This window comes from Brassica napus, chromosome A4, assembly GCF_020379485.1.
Source record: "Brassica napus cultivar Da-Ae chromosome A4, Da-Ae, whole genome shotgun sequence".
In the NCBI taxonomy this organism is placed as follows: Eukaryota; Viridiplantae; Streptophyta; class Magnoliopsida; order Brassicales; family Brassicaceae; genus Brassica; species Brassica napus.
Window position 1 is genome coordinate 17928649 of NC_063437.1, and position 23260 is coordinate 17951908.

The 23260-nt window shown below is 36.0% G+C and overlaps 3 protein-coding genes across 3 annotated transcripts; 1 reads left to right on the plus strand and 2 right to left on the minus strand.

Annotated features, from left to right (window-relative positions):
- Positions 1 to 7285: 7285 nt before the first annotated feature.
- LOC106447218 (RNA polymerase I-specific transcription initiation factor RRN3-like) lies at positions 7286 to 11033 on the minus strand. Its single transcript, XM_013889092.3, has 16 exons — positions 10884 to 11033; positions 10540 to 10674; positions 10360 to 10443; positions 10200 to 10271; positions 10066 to 10137; positions 9514 to 9750; positions 9326 to 9436; positions 9161 to 9253; positions 8979 to 9080; positions 8824 to 8892; positions 8651 to 8757; positions 8440 to 8523; positions 8242 to 8329; positions 8031 to 8144; positions 7749 to 7933; positions 7286 to 7651 (listed from the first exon to the last, which is right to left on the minus strand). Exons 2-16 carry the CDS (start codon positions 10654 to 10656, stop codon positions 7393 to 7395), a joined length of 1794 nt encoding a protein of 597 aa, XP_013744546.2. The 5' UTR covers positions 10657 to 10674; positions 10884 to 11033; the 3' UTR covers positions 7286 to 7392.
- A 1564-nt stretch (positions 11034 to 12597) lies between these two features.
- Positions 12598 to 15060, plus strand: LOC106447216 (dihydroceramide fatty acyl 2-hydroxylase FAH1-like). The gene is made up of 7 exons (XM_013889090.3): positions 12598 to 12855; positions 13615 to 13685; positions 13769 to 13861; positions 13963 to 14159; positions 14252 to 14357; positions 14450 to 14596; positions 14685 to 15060. The coding sequence occupies exons 2-7, from the start codon at positions 13635 to 13637 to the stop codon at positions 14802 to 14804; spliced, it is 714 nt and encodes a 237-aa protein (XP_013744544.1). The 5' UTR covers positions 12598 to 12855; positions 13615 to 13634; the 3' UTR covers positions 14805 to 15060.
- A 1501-nt stretch (positions 15061 to 16561) lies between these two features.
- Positions 16562 to 19745, minus strand: LOC106447215 (berberine bridge enzyme-like 15). The gene is made up of 3 exons (XM_013889089.3): positions 19204 to 19745; positions 17881 to 18358; positions 16562 to 17361 (listed from the first exon to the last, which is right to left on the minus strand). The coding sequence occupies exons 1-3, from the start codon at positions 19692 to 19694 to the stop codon at positions 16741 to 16743; spliced, it is 1590 nt and encodes a 529-aa protein (XP_013744543.2). The 5' UTR covers positions 19695 to 19745; the 3' UTR covers positions 16562 to 16740.
- Between the last annotated feature and the right edge of the window lie 3515 nt (positions 19746 to 23260).

The window sequence follows — 23260 nt, forward strand, 5'->3', positions numbered from 1 at the left end:
AAGTCGTCGAGGCAGTCTGAGATCCCATGAAGTGAATTGTTGCTTCCATCGAAGAAAATCATTACGTCATCCGCAAACATAAGGTGAGTAAGGTTGATATCAGCAGTTCTTGGATGGTAACCAATAAGGCCGGATTCATACCTCGACAGCAGGAGTCTTGAGAAAGATTCCATCGCAAGCACAAAGATATATGGTGACATAGGATCACCTTGCCTGATGCCATTTGAGCTGTTGAAATATCCACTGCTACTGCCATTTACAGAGATGGTGAAGGAGGCAGTTGATAAGCATTGATGGACCCATTGGATGAATTTTGTCGGGATGGAAAGAGCTCGAAGAGTCCCAATGATAAAGTCCCATCTGAGAGTATCAAAAGCTTTGCGCAGATCCACTTTGAGCATAGCACTTGGCTCTGACGTAGCTGTGTTGTATCCCTGAACCAAATCAGTAGCCAGCAAGACATTCTCTGCAAGTAATCTACCTGGCATAAACGCTGACTGAGACTGGGAGATAACTCTTGGAAGGACCATTTGGAGCCTCCTTGCCAATAGCTTAGAGATCACTTTGAAGATTGTATTAAGGCAAGAGATAGGTCTGAAGTCCGATGGAGACGCTGCATTTGTAATTTTTGGGATTAAGACCAGCGTTGTAGCGTTCCATTGCTTTAAGAGACTTGCTGAAGAAAAAAATTCCAGGACAGCTTGTGTAATCTCAGGGCCAATAATACTCCAGCAAGCTTTAAAGAATTCCGAAGAGTAGCCGTCCGGACCACTGCATGTGAACTATATATGTATAAAGTTTCATGTTTTTATTAGTTCCAGTTGTGTGTCCTTGTTATAAACCATGTTTTTGTTTGTCAAACAAGGGTAATTGGATGTTCGACGCTCGGGATACCAAATCTCATGGAGTTGAGGTTAGAACGAAAAAAACTGTAAAAAATGATAAATACTAGGCCCTGTTCGTTTGTACATCTGGAAGATGCATCCAGATGGTCCATCTAGATGTCTCATCCAGATGCTCCATCTGGATGTTGTTCGTTTCTTCATTTCGTTCATGCATCCAGATGAATCATTTGAATGCAACTATGTTCGTTTGCTTTTCATTTTTTAACTTCCATTTGCATCCAGGTGGACTTGTTAATAAAATAACTAAAATATAATTTCTTACGTTTCGATGGAAAAATAGCATTTTTACGGTTTTGGCGGAAAATATTTTTGCAGTTTTTGAGAAAATATGTGTTTTTCAAGTGCATTTTATGGTTTTGGCGGAAAATATGTTTTATGGATTTGGCGGAAAAATATATTTTTGCGGTTTGGACGGAAAAAATGTGTTTTGAAGTTTTGGCGCGAAAAGTGTTTTTGACGGGAAAACTTTTTTTTCACGATTTTGGCGGGAAAGCTTATTTTTTGCGGTTTTGGCGGGAAAATACATTTTTCCGGTTTTGGCGGGAAAATACATTTTTCCGGTTTTGGCGGGAAAATACATTTTTCCGGTTTTGGCGGGAAAATGCACTTTTTTGGTTTTTGGCGGGAAAATACATTTTTCTGGTTACGGCGGGAAAATGCGTTTTTCCGGTTTTGGCGGGAAAATGCGTTTTCCGGTTTTGGCGGGAAAATGCGTTTTTCCGATTTTGGCGGGAAATTTTCATTTTCCGGTTTTGGCGGGAAAACACATTTTTCCGGTTTTGGCGGGAAAATACAGTTTTCCAGTTTTGGCGGGAAAATTCCGTTTTCCAGTTTTGGCGAGAAAATTCTGTTTTCCGGTTTTGGCGGGAAAATTGTGTTTTTCGGTTTTGGCGGGAAATTTGTGTGTTTTCGGTTTTGGCGGAAAAATTGTGTTTTTCAATTTTGGCGGGAAAATGCGTGTTTCCGGTTTTGGTGGGAAAATTCCGTTTTCTGGTTTTGGTGGGAAAATTCCATTTTTTAGTTTTGGCAGGAAAATTCCATTTTCCGGTTTTGGCGAGAAAATTGTTTTTTTTCGGTTTTGGCGAAAAATGCGTTTTTTTTTGTTTTGGCGAGAAAATGCGTTGTTTCCGGTTTTGGCGGGAAAATGCTTTTTGCGGTTTTGGCCGGAAAATGCTTTTGGAGTTTTGGCAGGAATATGCGTTTTTTGGGTTTTGGTCGAAAAGTGTGGTTTTACTGGTTTAGCCGAAAAATGTGTTTTAATGAAAATGTGTGTTTTATGTTTTTTGCGGAAAAATGCATCTTGCGGTTTTGGCGGGAAAGTGTGTTTTTCCGTTTTTGCGAGAAAATGCATTTTTTGGTTTTAGTGTAAAAAAGTATATGCAAAAAAATTGAATTTACGGTTTGAAAATAATATTTTGATTTTAAAAAGTTATTTTTGTCATTTATCATTTTGGACTGAACTAGATGCATCTGCATCGAGATGCACCATCAAGACTCACCTTCATTTGGATGAGAATTTGAGATGAGTTTTTAAAAATTCATCTGGGTGATCCATCTGGATGTAGCATTATAATGCACTAAACGAACATCAATTTGCATCTTCACCCAGATGGATCACCTGGGTGAGCAAACGAACAGGCCTCTAATGTAATTTTTGCGAATAAGTTGAGATATAGTTAGTACCGTACGTGAGTGCAGTCTATGTCTAGTTTCGATTAAGACTAAGCAGTGTTTATTATGATCAGCTGAATTGAAATATTGCAATGTTGGATCGAAATCAGGGATCTATTTTCGTTGACAAAACTTTTCTACAATCACTACAAGATTTACACGGTATAACTATAATAAATGGCGTATTAAGTAGTGCATTTTGTCAAAATACATCAATTCATTGCGAATTATATATAAATTACTTGTTGTGTAGTCTATAAAAGCTAAATAACAACAGCAAAGCATCCATCATATAGCTAATCAAGCTTTATTTGGTAAAAAAAGGCTAATCAAGCTTTATTATCATGTCCATATATACAATACAAGGTAAACCAAAAACAAAACATGAGTTTACTCCATAAATGGAAAATGGATGCAGCAATGATATTGAAATCACACACTCAATGGAAAGGAAAAGCACAAGTGTCTTTGTATACCACTCTATGGAATGAAATGGAAGTTAACAAAAAGTCAAATTAAAAGCCCTATTTTTTCCACAAGTCACAATTGTGTTCTTCTTGCTTTGCTTCATTCTCACATCTCTTTCTTCTGTTCCTATTGTTTTAAGGAATGAGAGAGAGGTGGAGGGAGGGACCCATGCATGGGCATGATAGAGGTGTAAAGTCAGGCATGGATAGAAAAGAAGCCTCCAACTTTGATAGGCTGCTCATGCATATATAGTATCGATCATATAGTATTCATATATATGCATATAATAATTATGAGTGGGATTAAAGTTTGTGGATATCACTCGCCATGAGGTTAACAATGGAGCTTATAAAAGACATCCCACAAATATAATTTTTCCATTACGTCATATGACAACATCGAATAGGATTTGAAGAATCATGAAGAAGAGTAGAAGATGATCATTTCCATAAAATAACGGACTCGTTAGTCAAAGATGTCCATATTCATTCATTTAAGCATTCGTTAGTCAAAATAACTAAACATCAGATAAATCTTAAATTTATCTTAACCAAATTATAGATTTCTATCGCTGAGTAATTTTTTTATGCTAAACTGTATCTCTGATTAATTGTAAGAAGATATAGCGAGTTGGTTAAATTTTATTTTTATCCCTTTATCAACGTCTCTTTTCTTTATACAATTTACAAGCCACATTTTAACTATATAAAAGGTTATAAGAAACAAAAAAAAAAAAGTAAGTTAGAAAAGCGTTATTAGCAGCAGCACAATTTTATTAACATGACAAGAAAATGAAGTTCATAATGTTCAAAAAGAAAAATAAAATGAAGTTCACTATAAAAAAATATGTGCAAATATAATGGGACAGCCAGAATGTGATCCACGTGTCTAAAACTGATGCTCTGTCTAGCAAAATATGGCATCATCATACATATCAAACGCTACTTAAACCTTAAATATATTCTTTTTTGGTTCAAATATCTATAGCATAAAACAGAGATGCAGATGGTAGAAAATGGTGGTGGCTTGATTACTAAAGGAGTATAGTAGGATGTAGGCTTTTCATATTATTTAGATCCCACAACCATGAAGATGAAGAATAGATATGTACATTAGTACTTTGTTAGCTTTCTTTTCCAATGAAGCGTTGTAGCAATCATTCCCTTATATATAATTTGAGTTATATTTCTTACACACACACACACACCGAAACACACGATACCACTCAATTGTATGGGTGTGTGACCTGACTCGCAACACAAAGAACTTTTGAAAACATTCCAACATCTTATATTCTTGTTAATATTTTCTGTTATTTATCATATTTTTCCTCTGAAAACATATATTTCCTTTTTTTTTTGGGAACTTGTAAGGATTTCATACGTTATTTATATTTAAGGTTTTAAATTTATGGTTCACCAGTAGTTTTAATAACAATTTTCTATTTCAGTTTTATATATATTGTATGGAGCATATTATACATAGATGTTCAAGCCACTAAACTACATGGAGCATTATTGTAGACTGTTTCAAATACAATTACATCATACAAACTGATACATGGCTGGGAAGACCAATACTAAAAGTTACTTTTTGTGTTTCAGATTCATCCTCTTTTGAGAATGGTGAGTACCTCTGTATTTTTGTATTATTAACAACCTAAATATGGATTTTGAAATAAATAATTACATATTTATGTCATATTTTGAAATTTTGCTCAAAAGAAAACATCCCATGTTATGTGACTTTGACATGATTAATGAGCAAATTTGTGTTATTTGTGGATATATCTGTTTAACTCATGAAAGCTTCGTCTAGTAATTGAATGATATGTACATATAAGGCTATAAGTCAATTTTTTCCTTCATATAGAAACTCGAGAAGGAAACACATGTGTCACTATACCTATTTTGATTTTGTATAAATGATATTTTGTTTTACAAGTCTTTGAAAATATTCACATAAACCGTGCAGTCCAAAGAGAGACGGCAACTAAAGCGCAATAAGCCAACAACCTAAACTTCAGCCAGAAGCTGTCTGAAAATCAAAGCAATGCTTTTAAGGAACCTTATTAAATCAAGAATTTTTATAAAAAGATTATACACAAAAGGTTGCAAGAGAACAAATTAAAACATGGCTTCTGATATGTAAACTGTCTGGAAATGAAATGATTATGCTTACTGCATAATAAAGTGGCAAACTAAGAAAGAATATACCCTTGTTTTGAATTAAATGTTAAATTATATTTAAATCAAGCTTGGTTACAATAGATGCATCTTGTTTTTGAGAATCAGGTTTGGAGATACAGACTTTTTAGACATATTTTCGTGATGATCCGATGAAACAAAAATGTAAGCCGTATATACAATGTCGCCTACATCTATGTTCCTCTCAAACGTCTTTTTTCTTATTTTCGTATGAGAAAAATGATAGCTATTAATGATGTAACATCTTTTGACAACAAAAGGTTCCTTCAGATATTCTAAACATATAATCAACAATTTTTATAAATATTCTTCTCATATCATATTAAACAAATCAAACAAATTATAAAAACCTATTAAAAATTACAATATATCAAAAAAAATATAAAAGATTACGACCAAAAAGATAAACTAAAATTAATTTATTTCAATAATAGATAGCACTAAATTACTTTTTTTATGTCAATTTGTTACATTTGAGACTAAATCCGTGTTAAAACACATACCTAGATCTAGATCAGAACCGAACCTAAAATTTTTTGGTCGGTTCAGGTTTAGGTAAAATGGCCAGACCCACATGCCACATAAATACATCAAAGAAACACCGAAGTAAAAGCTAGGCTAGATCAAAAATGGTCTTGTGACGAAGTGAGTAACTCAAAGGCCCAAGGATGGATGAATGATCTCAAAACCATCAAACAAGAAAGATAAAGATAAAGATATTTAGGCAGTCTTGGGTATTTTGACAGTAATTCTAAATTTCTAATATGTTTAAAGGGTAATATGGGTATTTGACTAATTCAGACTCTTGCCCAAGTAAGTTTACCAAGAATATCAAGAATGCTTAGAAGTGTTGACGACCTCAAACCCATCGAAGCTTAGCAGAGGAATCTCCCTTTCTCTCTACTGTCGAATTGTTTCTTGTGGCCAAAAGGTAAAATGCTTTTTGCCTTTCTTTCTCCTCTTCCCCTGTATGAAATTTCCCTTTTGATACTTTCCTTAAATGTCAAAAACAAACACCCTAAACTTAAGGAACTTTCATTCTTGGGTTTGTTTCCTGTAGCTTTTGTTTCTTCATTTCGTATTCCATATCTTGTGATGAGTTCGTTGACTTGTCTAAGAACATAATGTCTCAGTTTACACATGGTTCTTGGTTATCTCATTTATGATATCAAACTATACTTCTGCGCCGCACAATGTTGCAGCTTAGTTAGCTAACTCGTGTGAGAGAAGAGCGCAATGAGCTGTTTTAGTTGGTGCAGGAGTGACTCCAGACCAATGCAACGGCACAACCCAGCAGGTAGCTCTGGTTCTTGATCTCAACAGCATTGCTTGTCAGTGTTATCTTAGTGTCCAATCATTTAACTTCTACTGGGTAAATGGGATTGTTTCCATTGTTGTTAAGGTCACTATCAAAGAGATGATCAGTCAGTAGTTCAGACGCAGAGTATTGCTGTACCAGCCATTCCAGTGGATGAGCTGAGAGATATAACCGATAACTTTGGTTCAAAGGCTTTGATCGGTGAGGGTTCATATGGAAGAGTGAACGTAACGTAAAACCTTACGGTGTTTTACGGTTCACTAGGAGCCTCTAACTTCAAACCTTATGGCAGAGACCTTAACTGGTGGCTGCATTATGCGTGATGTATAATGTTCAGCTACCTCTGGTGGCTGCATTATGCGTGAAAGATGAGGCAAAGTTAAGACCAGACATGAGCAATGTGGTGAAGGCCCTTCAGACTGTTCAAGACTACACTTTTCTATCAGGGTTTTGACTTTATAATGTTCTTACTTATGTTTTGCTTTTTTACCTCTTTTGTGTTTTATGCTTTTTATCACCTTTTATTCTATTAATTCTCTTCCATTAATGGTTTAAACAATGTCTGTGTCGATCATTCTCTCTCTCATATTTTGTATGCTTTTCGAGTTTGTAATAGTTTCACTCTTTTCCTATTATTCTCTGATTTTTCCATTGTAAAAATATCATTTTGCTTATGGTTAGTGTTATTTTGGTGTTTTGCAAATCAAATCAAAGCATTTAGGACAAAACAAACATTGGTTTCATATATTAGAAAGTTCTGAGTCGATTCAAATCACTTTTAGATACTGCTACAAAAATGCTTACTGAGACCCTCTCCACAAACTCAAAAGGATTGAGGACTAATGGAAGGTCTGATCATGGAAGGCATTTTCAGAAGTCCGTCTCTTTCCATCTTGTTCTTGAAAGAGTGCTTAGGCGTTATGGACATCTTGTTCATGGAGTAATCAAGATCACCCTCCTCCTCCTCTTCATCACTCTCCTCATCCCCGTTCACAATTATCTCAGCATCCTCCTCATCATCATCATCTTCTTCATAAGTCGGTCTCACCATTGACCAGTAGATGAAATTCGGGGAGATATAGCTTTAAGATCAGCCAAGACAACACACAAACAAAAAAAAACAGATTCAATAAAGAGCAGGAAACCAAAATAAGCGGAAGTGATCAAAAGATAGTGAACCTGTTAGAGCTTTTCAGCAAGCAAGAGTCAAAGGGGAAGAATGTATCAAGCCTCTCAGGCCCTCCAAACGCACGGGAGAGCTCAGACTCAAGTAGGTCATCGAAAATGAAGGCGTCTGAGACTACGAACATGCCACCTGCTTTAGCTTGCTTAAGGAACTCTGCAACTACGGATGGAAGGCATACCTATTCTCCAAAACAGAATTGGTTGCAAAAGCTTATTATGCAATTGATACTTTAGACCATTTCCAAATAACAGATGGGATCAGAGTATGTAGCTCACCATCAATGGGTTTAGTCTGTGCATTAAAATTGACTCCAATGGTATAAGCTGGGAGCGAAAGAGAGGAACGTTTAGGATGGATCTCATCCGGAAGCAAAGCACATACATGATCGCCTGTATTCACAGGACAGCATCAGATCCAGGTTTAAGCAGATGCAAAAGATATTTCAGAGGATGAGACAGCAACATTATGAACGTAAAATCTTGTTACCTGACATCCGGAGTAGAAAATCTGATGTGCTTCAGGCCTAATATCATCATTGCAAGTTCTACAGTAATCCGCACACTCATCTACCAACCTAAAATTTTAAGACATCAGACACAAAACAATCAATGTTGCAATATATTGAAGCTTCTATCAGATGAAACGTTTATGTTCGAAGTGACATTTTTAGCAATCGGTTTAAACCTTTTTAACACGCTCGCCACAAAGGAGACAGGCAAAAACTTTCCACGAGCCAAGTAGCTAGCTAGATAAGCAACTGCACTCATCCTGTTGTAAAAAAGAGGAGAAACAAAACCACAGCCAAGTTGTCATTAGAACAAAAAAATGAGCTTATAATGCGTATCATGCAGAGAATTGAGAAAAGTTTGACCATAGAGGAGAAACTGAAACTTGCCTAGTGGGTCGAGGCTTGTTGCTGGAGAGAAAAATGTCCATCAGCTTACTCGCAAATTTCAAACCGCAATTTTCAGGATCCAGTGAACATGCATAGAACATCAGAAACTGCAGATGAAAGCAAAAGTGAGTCTCATGTGGACCGTGAACCAATCATATAGCTATGTGGCGTACCTGCGAAACTTTTGATTTGTATGTATTCAGAATGAAGTTCTCAAATGCCCCAAAGAGCTTTTCAAACACCTGAGTCAAACAATTAAAAACCAGATCAGCGAAGAAGAATCATGAGCACATGAACTAAAAAGCATAAATATTATTTGGTGCCATACCTGATCCAAACGACCATCAAGATTACATGATTCAAGATGATCAAAAGATATGACCATCAACTTGTCCAAAGACTCAAAAACAACATTTCCACCTGACGTATTCTGATACATCAAATTCCAAAACTGTCATACTCCAGCAAAAGGAAAGCTACATAAATAGTCAAAACAAACACTAAGCCTACCTCTTCTCCTTCATTCATAGTGTCTTCAAGTTCCATATCAAACATGCCTCTACTAGAGTCATCTTGTAGAATATCATCCCAATCAATCTCCAGCTAAAAGGATATATCATTCAATAACCATGTTACTTATTGTCTTCATTTGTATAAAACATTTTCTTTACTTACATCCAAATCTCTCAACCGCTCCATCACCATCATAAAAAGCATGCTGCTACCAACTTGCCCGATTGGGCTACTCTCCAACTTGAATAAATTCTCCACATACATCACTACCACCTGGAAGACGATACAACAGTTTCTACTAAGTTTATCGCCAGCATGAGGTTGCCATTTACCAAAGAGAAAAGACTCACATTGTCCTTTTTGTTTATTTTGGGCATCTGCTGAGCGAGCATGGGCAATAATCTCGAAGGAGCAAGAGGAACCAAAAGTGAGATCTTCAGAATGGCTCCATGAACCTGGGAAAGAACGTCTGTCTTCTGGTCGATTACACGGCGCTGCGAAAGTCTATCAATCACCCAACGCGGTGGAACGAAGTGCCCTATGAGCATATTCAGACAAGAGTCCAGATACTTTCCACTAGTAGCAGCCTGTAATGAAAAGACAAAAACAAAAATTGTAGCTACTCATGTAGATTAAATAAATTAGATGTTTTAGAAAAAAAAAATTGTTTCACAAAGATAAGACTTTTGTATTTTCTATGAAAAAGTTGTGATCTTCAAAAATATTAATTGACTTTATTGAATTAAGATTGGTTAAAAAATATTGAAAATTGAAAATTGCAGAAAACTATATATTTATTAGTTATTTAACGTGTTTTCTTAATATGTGTGAAAACACTCAAAATATATCTTTGTGAAATGGAAGGAGTGGTAAAGTATGAGGGTAATTGTTGAACTGTGTACCAGTGATATGAGTAAGCCCACCAATGCCTCCATGACATGAGGTTTGAGATCCCACAATGACATTCCAAAAACCTGTAACACAATAATTGGGATGAAACCTTGAGTAAAAGGTGGAAGATGTAATAGAAACTTACCGAAGAAAGAAGCTTCCGATGGTTAATGATATCTATGCAAGCCACAGAGCCTGATAAAGCGTTCAAGATAGTCTGCCAAAACAAAAAAAACGAAAAAAACACTTAAAGCAATAACGGAATTAAAAAAAAAAAGATTTTACAAAAGAACAAGAACACACACCACAAGATCTGCCCACACAGCATGATCAGCTCCTTTGATGATCTGCATAGACTGAACAAGCTCCTCATAACGTTCTGATTCGCCCTGGTATAACCAAATGGAGTCAGACAGCATCAGCAAGAACATCAATAGCATCAATCAAACACATAAGCAGAGGAGAGAGAAAGCAACAACACTCACATTCTGAACAGATGCAAGTGCGTTTCTCACGGTAAGCATTGTATACGTGTCCGAATATTCACCGTTGCCCACATCATATAGGCTTGATGGATCAGTTAGAACCTCTGATGCTCCCATACTCTATGGACTCTTCACCTACTCAAGATTAAGACACTCTTAATCAAAACGAAACACTAGAGCATAGTCCAGATTCAAAACAGAGGACAAAGACACGAGAAACACTCAATTGAATTCGAATTAAGAACACAAATAGCTAAAGCATACGTAGAAGAGAGAGTTCGTTAGGCTAGAGTTTACTGAACACACAAATCTAATAATTGAAATTAGCTTATCGATTGATTCACCTTTGAAATGAAAATGATGAGCTTGCGCCGAGTGCAAAGAGAGGGAGGGGGAGGCGGGGAAGAGAGAGAGAGAACAAACCCTTATAACTGAACTATACTTATTTACGGAAACACCCCTGTTTCTTTAGTTTATCTGTGTAGTCCTTATACTTTTAGGGCCCGACTGGTTCAACCGCAGCGGTTGCGGTTGCGGCTGCGGAAGTTTGCGGATGCGGGTGGTTGCGGTTTCTAGCGGTTTTAAGAGATTTGTACGACTGGTTCTGCGGTTAGAAATTGGTGCGTTTGCGGGATACTTATGACTGGTTAACTACCAAATACAGCAGCAGTTAAATAATAAATTAACAATATTTACATTTTATATAATTATAAAAATATCAAAAATCATAATATTATAATAAATATGTAAATTATATTTTCAAAGTTATAGTTTTAAATTTTTTAAATTATAGAAAATATTTTTATTTTAAAATTTTATAATATTAATTAAAATATAATAGAAATATTTTAGTATTTTTATAATTCCATTTTAAAAATTTTATTTTTATTTTTATTTTTGTATTTATATGGTTTTTTAAAAAAAAGAAAAAAAAATTATCCTCCCGCAACCGCCCGCAACCGCAAACGCTAGCTGGAACCAGCTTTTGATTTTAAGAGGTTCGGAGCGGTTTGAAGAGATTTGTAGCGGTTTGTATGATTGTTTCGAAACGCTGTCAACCGCTACCAATCGCAAAAGCTGCGTTTGCGGGTGGTAGCGGGAAAACCAATCAAGCTCTTAGTTATTTGCGTTTTAGGATTGGTTTTGTAGAAGTTAATAGAAAACCCTTTTTTATTGCTTTGTGATATTAGCCAATCTGGGAGCTAAAACCTACAATAGAGATTTTGTAATTGAATATTTGAATTTAAAAATCATAGAGAAAAAGTTCTGGATAAAAAAGAACTTTAGTAAGATGATTAAAAGGAAATGGGTTATTGTCGACAATGAATGTAACAAGAACAACTGATTGAATGAAATAAATACAACTATGAGAAAGTATTCTTTTTTTTTTGTACAACTATGAGAAAGTATTTTAAATGATAGTATGTGAATATATACTCAAGTCCTTTATTCTGAGCTTGACTCAATTCTAAATACTGCGTGTATCACAGGTGCACGTGATGCACGTATCTCCCAAAATCATGTTTTGTTAGCTGACTAGTCTGACGACATCAACCTGACTCAATATTGGCAGTTATGTGCGAGCTGAGCTGGTTACCTCAAATTATAAATAGCTTGGACCAAATAGTTAGACATGATCTCAGGACTAAGATATTGTCTAATTTATCTCGGATGCATTTTTATTTAACCGGATAATCTAACTCTAACCGCCACATCTATATAGAAAACTTTGGTGAAATGGGCATGCCACCTTGTGAAACTAGAGTCTTAAGCCCAAACTAAAATGTCTGAAATAATAACATACTCTTTGTGGCTTTGGTGGACACATTCAATAAAATTTGGTCAATATATAAAATCGTTTCACCATAAAAGCATGTGTAGTGTAGCTCCTAGTTCTTATATTTGTAAAATGAATTTGAGTTTTATATTGTTACAAAAAATTGAAAAATTGAAAAAAAAAAAAAAACTGTAACTGGTTTTACAACGTGCAAAATTTTTGGAATCATATAAAGAAATGAGCGTTTCACAGCTAATATGAAAATAGCCAAAAGAGAAACAAGCTGGCACAGCCCCTTGGTTTTGATTTTTGAATTCAAAGATTCGTTGGCTCTCCGAGATCCAAGGCCCCCTCTCTCCAAAACCGACGGTCCAGATTCGATCCAGCTCCCTCTCACAAGATATATATCACACCCCGAAACAAATCACTCCCCACCCAAACGCAAACCAAAGGGTGAATATAAAAATCTCCGGCGGTTCTCTCGTCTCCCCCGACGGCTTCGTCAGAGTCGCTGAGATCCTCCTGCATTTCTCAATTAGGTCCGTTGCTTACACTCTCTCGCTCTCGTTCGTCGTCGTGGCTTCGAATCTGTATTTCGTTTTCCTCCTCGATTTAATAGATTTCGTTTCTGGAATTGGATAGCTTTTGATTTGGCGTTAAGTGATATAGATCGGAGTATCTGTTCCAGCAACGAATCATTAGCCTCTCAGACTTTGATTATGCATTGTTGAAGGCTAATTTAGCCTAGGAATATGCTCTTGGATGCGAAACGTGAATGGTTCAGTGAGGAGAATAATATTTTAGATTTTGTTTCCCAAATAAACCATGAATCGGTGTATTGAACGTGGCAGCTAGTTTTTTTTTTTTGTTTACTTGATGTTAACTTGTGACTTGACTTCTTTGGATAGTTGCTTGTATATATTTGATGCTTGGTGGGGTCATTGTAAGAGAATGAGTGACAAGCACATATAAGCTGTATCGTATCTTCTAGTAGTTTTTTTTTTAAAATGATTAATAGTTTGATTTCGCATAACACTTGCTTTTGTGCTAGGATTTCATATTTTTATTGCTTTGTCGGGTGATATAATTTTATACGTGATTAGGATATCATGCTCAAGAACAATAAAGTTCAACTATCTTAACAAATAATAGACCAATGTGTTTTGAGATTTTTTTCTATGTTTATATATTTGGCCTGTTGAAGCTGACATCATGTGTTTCATTACATTGTCGTATAAGCGTTGCACCATGCCTGTCTTTTTCTTGATAGTCTTTTTTCTTTTCAATAACTTTTTCAGTTCAGTAAGAGGTCGGCAAGATGGTTGCTCAGGGATTCACTGTGGATCTGAATAAGCCCCTTGTATTTCAGGTAAAATACTGTCAACGTTTTCTCTTATTTATAAGCGCTAAGTTAAGTTCCTCACTCTTGTCATTGCTTTGGATGTTTTACAGGTTGGTCATCTTGGTGAAGAGTACGAGGAATGGGTTCACCAACCCATTGTGTCAAAGGAAGGCCCTCGGTTTTTCAAGAGTGACTTTTGGGAGGTATATAAGTTTCTTTCTCCTTTTTTTTTCACTTTTTAATAATAGGCATTGTGTCAATAAGCCTCTGATCTCCATTCTCTGACATACTTGCGATGGAACAGTTCTTGACCCTTACAAGATGGTGGGTGGTTCCTGTCATTTGGTTGCCAGTTTCTCTCTGGTGCATCTCCATGTCAGTAAGAATGGGCCTTTCTCTCGCAGAAATCGTCCCATTGATAGCCTTGGGAATATTCATCTGGACGTTTATTGAATACACTCTCCACCGGTTCCTTTTCCACATCAAGACGAAGAGTTACTGGTTCGTCACACACAAACTCTCTCTCTTTTCTTTCTCTGTGTGTTACATTTGGCTCATGTCAGATCCTAATGTTATTGTTGGAACCATTACAGGGGAAACACGGCACACTATCTTCTTCACGGATGCCACCACAAGCACCCAATGGACCACCTTCGACTCGTCTTTCCTCCTACTGCAACATTGATTTTATGCTTTCCTGTAAGCATTCGATCATCATCAACACTGTCCCCCACCATTATTCCTGTTTTCAGAAATAAACCATAACATCGTTTTCTTGTCTTGTGTCTCAGTTCTGGAACATTGTGAAACTTTTCACAACTCCTTCAGTCACACCAGTGTTGTTTGGAGGCGGCATGCTCGGGTACGTGATGTACGATGTTACTCACTACTACCTTCACCATGCACAACCAACTAAAGCAGTGACCAAAAACCTCAAGGTAAAACAAAGCCAAGTCTTTTGTATCCACTAATCACAATTAATCGGTTATAGAGAGTTTATGTTTCCTTCTTTGATGATTTGTGCAGAAGTACCATTTGAACCATCACTTCAGGATCCAGGACAAGGGATTTGGTATAACATCGTCGCTATGGGACATAGTGTTTGGGACACTTCCAACCACAAAAGCCCCCAAAAGAGAGCAATAGTAGTGGTACTATAAGATGCAAAACGAAAAGGATGTTTGCAATACAGTTGAATCTTTAAACTATTAATCATCCCTCATGAGTTTTGAGATGTTTGTCTGAGGTTTCATCTGGACCACTGTCTTTGTAAATCAATGCTTTTACATCATATTTGTTTAGTTGTTTTGGTGTGTTTCTAAGCGAAAGCAATCAAGAACATCTACTAACGTGTAATGTATCTTTGGTGTTTATCTTTTGAATGTTACTCATCAATTCTTTTTTTTTCTTTTCTTATGGAGGATGGCTAACTAACATTTGAACACAGATAAATAGCGTAGAATGATGACATTCTACAGATCTTACAACTTAAATATGCAGTAAAATAAAACCTTTGTGTAGAGTTTTGAAGCTCTGTTGCTACCTCCATTTGAAAAAAAAACAAATAAAAACTTAAAAGAAAAACGTATTATTGGGCTGGGCCTGGGCCTATTTAAAAGATATAAATAAAGCCAAAACTAGCTCACCAACCCGCTAAAATTGATCATTTGGTGGCTGGAAGTGCTATTTTGGGGGCAATTTGTACTGCAGTGGACCGTGTTGGATATATCCGTGAAGCTTCCTTTGAAATCTTGCACAAGCACTATCGTGAGAAGACCTCAGTGCCAATGACCATTCTTCATGTGTTTACTCACATTGCTAAAGAGAAAATGATGTCCTCTAGCGATCATGACATATCAAATGCAGTGTTGAAGTCCATTGTGATGTTTCTAGAGGAGAAACATTTTGGTACTGTGGAAGGGAATGCTAAGTTGCACCCAGGCAAGAACCAGTGTCATTTCTCAGACAGGTCTTTCTCGCTGGAGAATATTGCATTGATGCTCATGGAAAGTGTTCAGGAGTTTACTCAATCGAATACTTTACATCAGAGCTTGACCGAGTTTAGGCCGGAATACAAAAACTTCCAGTTGGTATGGGCCAGAGATCAAAGTGTTCCTCTCTGTGACATTCTGTCATTAGTGGAGCTTATTGGTTGTTACACGGTATGTTAAAGTATTTTTCAAGTTTTACTAATTAATGTTGTCTATTGTACCAATTTGATCTTATGTATATGTGCAGGAATAGGATTGGACTAGTGAGAACATTGTTGCTCTACTGCTGAAGATGCTGGGAATGCCATTATCAGTGAACTTTGCTGTTTCAGTCGTCTCTCTTCTTGGGCAACTTAGCAGGTAATGTTTATTAGTTTGTCCGTTTATACAGGACCAATCTGATATCCAACTCTCTTTTTTTTCTCTTTGGACTTTCCAGTATTGGAGTGGATGCTGATGGCTGTGAAAACGAAGGAATCTCAAACTTGAGGGAGAAACTGTCAGCGTTTCTGCAGTGTGAGACTATACTAAAAGCTGGTTTTGCAGTCCAGATAGCAACTGTGTGCTCCCTCCTGAAGACTCTTCAGCTGGATTTTTCAACTGTCTTTCGACTCAAAACCGCCATGCTTCCGGGTTGTGGCGATCAAAGCTTGTCTGCTTCAGCCAATCTGGTCACCAAGTGGTTCTCTTTGTTGAGCGACGAACAGCGAGTTTTCACAGCCGAGTTTTTACAACTTCCTGTTGTTAAATGATTCATTTGTTCAAAAAGTCATTAAAAAGCAGTAAAATTTTGGGTATGTCTCTCACCGCTGTCAGATGACTAATGAAACTTGCATTGAAGTTCTATTTTCTCAACCTTTTTCCTTAAGCAAATATATTTAATTCAAAAACAAAAGCTGACAAACAAAAAAATTCAAAAACAAATTATAATTTTCAAACAAAAGCCAAACCAGATCACCAGATTGTTATAACAAGACAGAAAACCACAATCTAGAATACATCAAAACGACAAAACCCAAAGCCATACACCACTTCAACATTTTATTATTTTTTACGTTATTGGATTTAAAAGCCAACGACCTCCAACTCCATCAACCAATCTTTGTCGGAATACTCTGTTCATGCCTGAAGAAATTCTCAGGATCAAACTCACCCTTAATCTTAACCAACCTCTCGAAATTCCCCTTAAAATACTTAACCCCCCACTCTCTAGCATCACTCTCTCCCTCGTTCACCCCCAAATCAAGATCCCTGTAATTCACATACGCACGTCTCGGCTTCTTCGACACATACTGCTCCATGTAGCTATACATGTCCCTCATCCACTCAATATGCCTCGCCTCACTGGCCTTCCCATCTGACCAAGTCGATAGCCACTGAATCTTGAACAGCGTCCCTTTCCTGTGAGGGAATGGCGTCTCTGACTCAGAGATCCTCGACATCATGCCACCGTAAGGGTTCCATATCGTTAAAGGTGAGTCCTCTTTTAAAAGCTTCTTCCATAGTCCTTCTAAGCCTTCTACGGGGATTGGCTCTTCCACGAAGTCTGATTTGGCCTTGAAGTGGTTCTTGAAGAGTGATTTTCCGGCGAGTAGAGCTTCTGGTGGGGCGCTGTTTGGGAATCCAGCGATGTACATTACTGATTTGATCCAGCTCATTTCGATGCAGTCCTTCTTGGTTAGTCCTAGCTCAGGGAAACTCTTCTGCATCACCTGTTAAAATATATTGGGTGGAAAGTAGAAAGTTTATTACTTGTGTTGCAAGAACTAAAAAGAACTAACAAAAACCATATTTTAGGGAGTTTAAACTTAGAGATAATCAATTCGGTAGTTCGAGTTTCGGGTAATTTCGGTTCATCCAAAATTGTACCGAGTAGAACCGAAAAATTCAGTTCGGTTTTGGTTATTTTGGTTTTCAGTTTTTTTATCAAATTGAACTGTAATTTTGGTTTCTGTTAGCTTTTGGTTTAAACTTGTTAAAAACTGGTATTATTCGGTTAAATTTGGTTAATTGAATTAGTTCGGTTTTTTGGTTAGTTCGGTTTGAAATTTTTTTTAAAAGAAAACCGAGCTAGCCCACTGCCGAACCGAACCGATAACCAAAATACTTTTAAAAGCTTACCGAATTCATAACGGATCTAAATCACTAACCGAAGGTTTTGGTTCGATTCGGTTTAGCTGGTTTGGGTATTAATCAGTACCACACGAAATACGAATTAAACCCCATTTTACCTGCATTAGACGGTTTGAGTCACCGAGAAACTGTCCTTGGTACGAAGTAGAGATGGTTCGGTTTCCGGTTTTGCCGGATGGCTGAATAATAACGCGAATGAAAAGATCTTCGTCAAGCTTGTCCGCGACTTGCTGCCACTTGTATAAAACGTTTGTCCCGTCTTGCTCAAGCGTCTTCGTGACTGTGAACACCGTTACAGTAGCCGGAACGGGAACGAGCTTGATCTTCCATGCAAGTATCACGCCGAAGCTTCCGCCGCCTGCGCCGCGAATCGCCCAAAAGACGTCCTCTCCCATCGCCGCACGATCAAGAATTTTGCCGTTGGCGTCAATGATTCTTGCATCGAGGACATTGTCAGCTCCGAGACCGAACTTACGCATCATGGAACCGTACGCTCCCCCGACTAAGTGGCCACCGATGCCAAGGCTGGAGCATAATCCCGCGGGAAAACCATGGGTTTGGCTTTTCTCTTGGATCCTAAAAAAAGATTAATTAACGAATCATTAATTAAGCTACGATTAACTGTGTCTGGTTTGCTTTCACTTTGGTCTGGGTCCAACCAAAAATGAACAATTAGGCGAATTGTTTTTTTTTTTTAAACAATTTCTTATAAGAGGTTCTGGAGAGAAATACTTAATCTTTAGACCTAAACTATAATAATAATTGTCTCAAATGTAACTTGATCATATGATCTCTAAACGTTATCTATGATATTTTCAGTCGAGTTAACAAGACTAAAATATGTTGTTAAAAAAAGAAGCTAAAATATATATACATTTTATTTGAATGTAAAGCAATGACGCAATAAATTAGATTAAAACCGCTTTTTGGTTTATTATATGAAAAGCAAAAGCAAAACCTGGCAGAGTAAATCATTCTAATGGATTTTAATCAAAGTAGCTTTTGAATACAAAATTAAAACTGAAGCTGATCTAAGACAATCCTTTGTAACAAAAAGTAATCCTCCAACCGACGTTTCTAGGGAATCTATAAAACAAAGAAAACAAAAACATGTTCCCAAATGGCAATAGGCAGTACTAGCAAAGTTTTTTTCTCTCTATAAAAAAGTTCTTTTTTTGTTGGCTGAAAACGTCAAGCTTCGGTTACTATTTGGCAGTCAAAATATTACGTCAGTATACCGAAAATATCAATAATATTACCAAAACAAATATTTTGTTTGGTAAATGAATTTTTGACATCATATCAACCTTTTTTGTTTTGTCAAAACCAATTTATTTGGTCTCACGCTTCTGTTTTCCTTTCTTGTAAAAAACTCATGCATGGGTCCAATAATACAAATACAATACATGCGTAAGCGTTACCTGTAGTAAACCTCTCCGACAGTGGCACCCGCGTGAGCCCACGCGCTGTTACTGTCCAAATCGACGTCGATCTGTCGAAGCTTCGATAGATCAACGACCACAAAAGGCGTTACGTTCTCAGCGACGAAAGAAAGCCCTTCGTAGTCGTGGCCACCGCTGCGTAGGCGCATGTGAAGCTGGAGCTTCTTGGCACACACGACGGCTGCTTGGACGTGTGTCTCGTACAAAGGCTCGAATATGAACACAGGCTTCGGGTTTGACTGCGTCAAGTAACGGAGATTTTGTGCGGTTGATTCAAGCTCCTCTTTAAACAATGTAGCGTTTTGGTCGGGTGAGAAAAACGACGCCCTTATAGGGAACGCCATGTCGGTGTTGTCGACGAGGCAATGTATGAAATCTTGTTGTAGTGTGGACGAAGATGATCTAGCGGAAACTAAAACTAGCGTCACAAGAATCGCGACTGCGTTTCGCGTTGATATTGCAAACGCCATTTTGTCTTTAAAGGACTAGTGTGTGGTTTTTGTTTTTGGTTGATGAGGTATCTGTTTGGGTTTAAATAGGAGGTTGATGTGTGCGTGAAACTGTGAATGTCTTACACGTAAGGTTGGTGTAATTATCACATCATGACTAAAATTTGCATTATATTATGATCTCTCATTTATTCAAAGCTGTATCAATTTTTATTTCATTGCTAAACTTTTATCTTTGTGTTTTTGACTATTTGAGAAAGGCGATTTTTTTTGGAGAAAATAATATGTCTCGCCATCCATAAACAATTAAAAAAATCAGTTGTTAAAATATTTAAGTAATTAGGCGAGGCCGTCCTACAATTTCTTTTTAATTACTCAATTGCTACAATTTAAAACCTTTGATGTTTATATATTTAGTTAACTGTATCATTTTAAATGCGTTGCTATAATTGTATCTTTATTACAACTTGATTATATCAGAGTCTCAGACCATTTGTTACTTTGAACTTATCATCAAGTAGTTTAAAGCAATTTTTTCCCACATATCCAAATGAAATGTTTCGCTGACCGAAAGAAAACAAATGATCTCTTTAAAAGTAACCTCGATCGTAATTAATGTATTCCAGGAGTGTATTGATAACTAAAAGTAAGTTTTGCGTGTGTATTTAAATGTTATTTAAAGATATTGATTGTGTGATTAAAGTTATAATAAAGGAATGAATGTTGTTTGAAAGTAAGGAACAAATTGTGCCTTTAAGGATTAACAATGCTAATACGCAATAGATCAAAGATACCGAGGCCACTTTCTTTACATTTCACATCCAAAGATGGCGACACCACCTATTTTCAGTAATTGTAGCGTGAAGGTAAACACATTTTCTTGAATTGTGATATTAACCTCCCCTGTTATTCGTTCATTTACACAAGTGTTCTTTTACACTATTTATTATTATTGTAATCGTTATATATTTTATTTGAAGTTTGACTAACCTGAAAATATACACATACTATATAATACACGTTCCCCTGTTATTCGATCATTTACACAAGTGTTCTTTTGCACTATTTATCACTATTGTTGTAATCGTTTTATATTTTATTTGAAGTTTGGCTAATCTGAAAATATACGCATGCTATAATACCCGCTCCTCCCCCTCCCCCCATAATATTTTAGAAAGAGAAATCGTAAATTAGAAATTTAGTGCGATAAGAGGGTTGAGGAAAAAAAATGAAGAAATGAGATATGTAGGTTACAAAGCTATACAATGTAATGTCTGTTTCTTCATTTTAAAATCCGTTCTAGTATTTTACTAATTTTATGAATATAAACTTTGTCTTTATTTGGCCAATTATCTCCAAGAATAAAAACTTAAAACATCATTAAAATGTAATTGGCTCTAACTCTCACTCTACTTCACCACCATTAGCAGGTATCATTTCTGCTCCAGCTGAACCTACTATTATGGGAAAAAATTCCATGACCTATTATTGTTTCCAAAACCAATTTGGAAGTAGGAGACAATTCATTGGCCTTTACACCTACACATGGCAGTCCTTCTCACAATCATACTGAGCAACCAAATGTGTATGATGATGAAGATGGGTTAATGAGTGATGCTACGGCAAATTTCAATACGTTAAGAGGTGGGAGGCCAATAAATTCAGAAGTATCAAGATATGGATTGAAACACGATATAAGGGAAGAGTAATAAAGGTCGCCGAGGCCGAGAATACCATACTCCCTAGTATTTCTTTTATCATTTTTTTGTTTCACTAAGCTTATGGTCTATAAGTTTCTTTTTTCTAAGTTCATGGCTGAAATATAAGGATTGTCTCATCTTGCTTTCTAAAACTTCGTGGTTTCAAAGTCATATCTTTTGTATATTTTTAATTTGAATGCTTTTAAGAAAAAACAACCTAAAACTCTTAATGTTTCCAATTATATACCGCATGGTTATTAGACAACTATAAGTGTACGTACTAACAAAATCCAAATATTTGATTATGTATATGTATTATATATTTACATATAAAATTTATACATTTTCGCATTCAATAATATAAGTGTTTATATATTAGATCTGATATAGAAATTACATATGTGTATATAAAAAATATGTGTATATAGCTGATATTATTTGGATACGTATAGGTTGCAATGTGGAATTTTTTTTGTTGATGACAGAATATTGCGATACATGATCTGATTGATGTTATTGCGAGCTGTGTAGCTTAAAAGCAACAAAGTGGCATTGTCTACAGATTATGCAATAACATATGTGACTAGAACTTGCTTCAAAGACTCAGTTTGTATCTACTTATATTACATATACATAATACTTGCTTCTATTATTTTCTACAATTTATCATCAGTTAAGAGTTTATAACGTTGACGCATTTCCGAGTTTCCCGGTTTTTGTATGCTTGCAGACGAAATTTATTTACTTTACGATAAATTTAGAGTTTTCAATTATTTGATTTGCGATAAATTTACGTTTTAAGCGAATAAAGTCACGAAATATAGTCCACCTGGTCAAAAAAAAAAAATCTGTTTACTTCACTTTAACCGCTAGCAAGCTACATACATACCGTCTGTTCAAAGTAAAAAAATTCCCTCGTTTTTTTTAGTAGTAATTTTTTTTTTTTTGAAAACTGGCCTTCATATAAGTAAAATATTCAATTTAAAAAACATAAGTAAAATATTCACTCGTTTTCTTCTTGAATATAACTAATAAGTTTTTTTTTATAGAATATAACTACACGTACTGTAAATAACCGTCTGAAAGGAATCCCAATGCTAACCACAAGTGCTCTTAATCTTCGTAACATGTTTTATTTTTACATTTCATGATTTGCCTTCTTAATATTCAATGCAATTAAAGCATATTTAGGGGATGTTGTACCCGTTTTTTATTAGCACTCGAGTGGGAATTGCTAATAAGTCGAACATAAAATACACAAAAAAGTTCCATGTTGTTCCTAACTTTTTTTTTTTAAACATAAAAGGGGTCATCTGTATTGCGCATCCATGGAATCTATAATATGAATGTCTTTACATGCATTCCACCATTTTAGTTTTTTTCATAGTTTCAGTTGGAATATCAACTAGGTTGTTAAAAAGTAATCATAATTGTTATTCTTATAGATTGGCAACATTTCTACTTACTGTACTATTTATGTAATTATATTCCTTTATCTTTTGACAAGATTTATCAGTCTGACTGGTCAATTAAGGCCTCAGTATTAAAGTGCATCGAAATCGAATTAAAGTTATAAAAATTAAACTTTTTGACTCAAAATTGATAACAAAAAGGTTTCAATATCGCATTCACACGACGAATGTAGACCCGACAATTCGGTCAAGGCCACCTACCAAGCCTACTACACATTCTTCTTAGTTTCATACGGGTTTGATTCCAGTGAAATGTTCAAGGATATTTACACTAAAATTGAATATTATAAACCTATACGGGGGTTTTCTTTTCTTTTCTTTTTGATATGTTTGAGACTTTGAGCATTTTTCTTGTGAAAATAGTAAATTTTGGTTTGGTCTTAATCTTACGATAGTAAACATGGTTAAAATTATG

Coding starts and splice junctions, on each gene's coding strand:
- LOC106447218 (XM_013889092.3), bottom strand. CDS start 10,656: ATGGGAGCATCAGAGGTTCTAACTGATCCATCAAGCCTATATGATGTG. Junction 9,081..9,160: donor CTATGAATGAAGGAGAAGAG/GTAGGCTTAGTG, acceptor TTGATGTATCAG/AATACGTCAGGTGGAAATGT. Junction 8,893..8,978: donor TTGATGGTCGTTTGGATCAG/GTATGGCACCAA, acceptor TGTTTGACTCAG/GTGTTTGAAAAGCTCTTTGG.
- LOC106447216 (XM_013889090.3), top strand. CDS start 13,635: ATGGTTGCTCAGGGATTCACTGTGGATCTGAATAAGCCCCTTGTATTT. Junction 13,862..13,962: donor TCAAGAGTGACTTTTGGGAG/GTATATAAGTTT, acceptor GCGATGGAACAG/TTCTTGACCCTTACAAGATG. Junction 14,358..14,449: donor CATTGATTTTATGCTTTCCT/GTAAGCATTCGA, acceptor CTTGTGTCTCAG/TTCTGGAACATTGTGAAACT.
- LOC106447215 (XM_013889089.3), bottom strand. CDS start 19,694: ATGGCGTTTGCAATATCAACGCGAAACGCAGTCGCGATTCTTGTGACG. Junction 18,359..19,203: donor GTCGGAGAGGTTTACTACAG/GTAACGCTTACG, acceptor ATCTTTTTTTAG/GATCCAAGAGAAAAGCCAAA. Junction 17,362..17,880: donor ACTCAAACCGTCTAATGCAG/GTAAAATGGGGT, acceptor ATATTTTAACAG/GTGATGCAGAAGAGTTTCCC.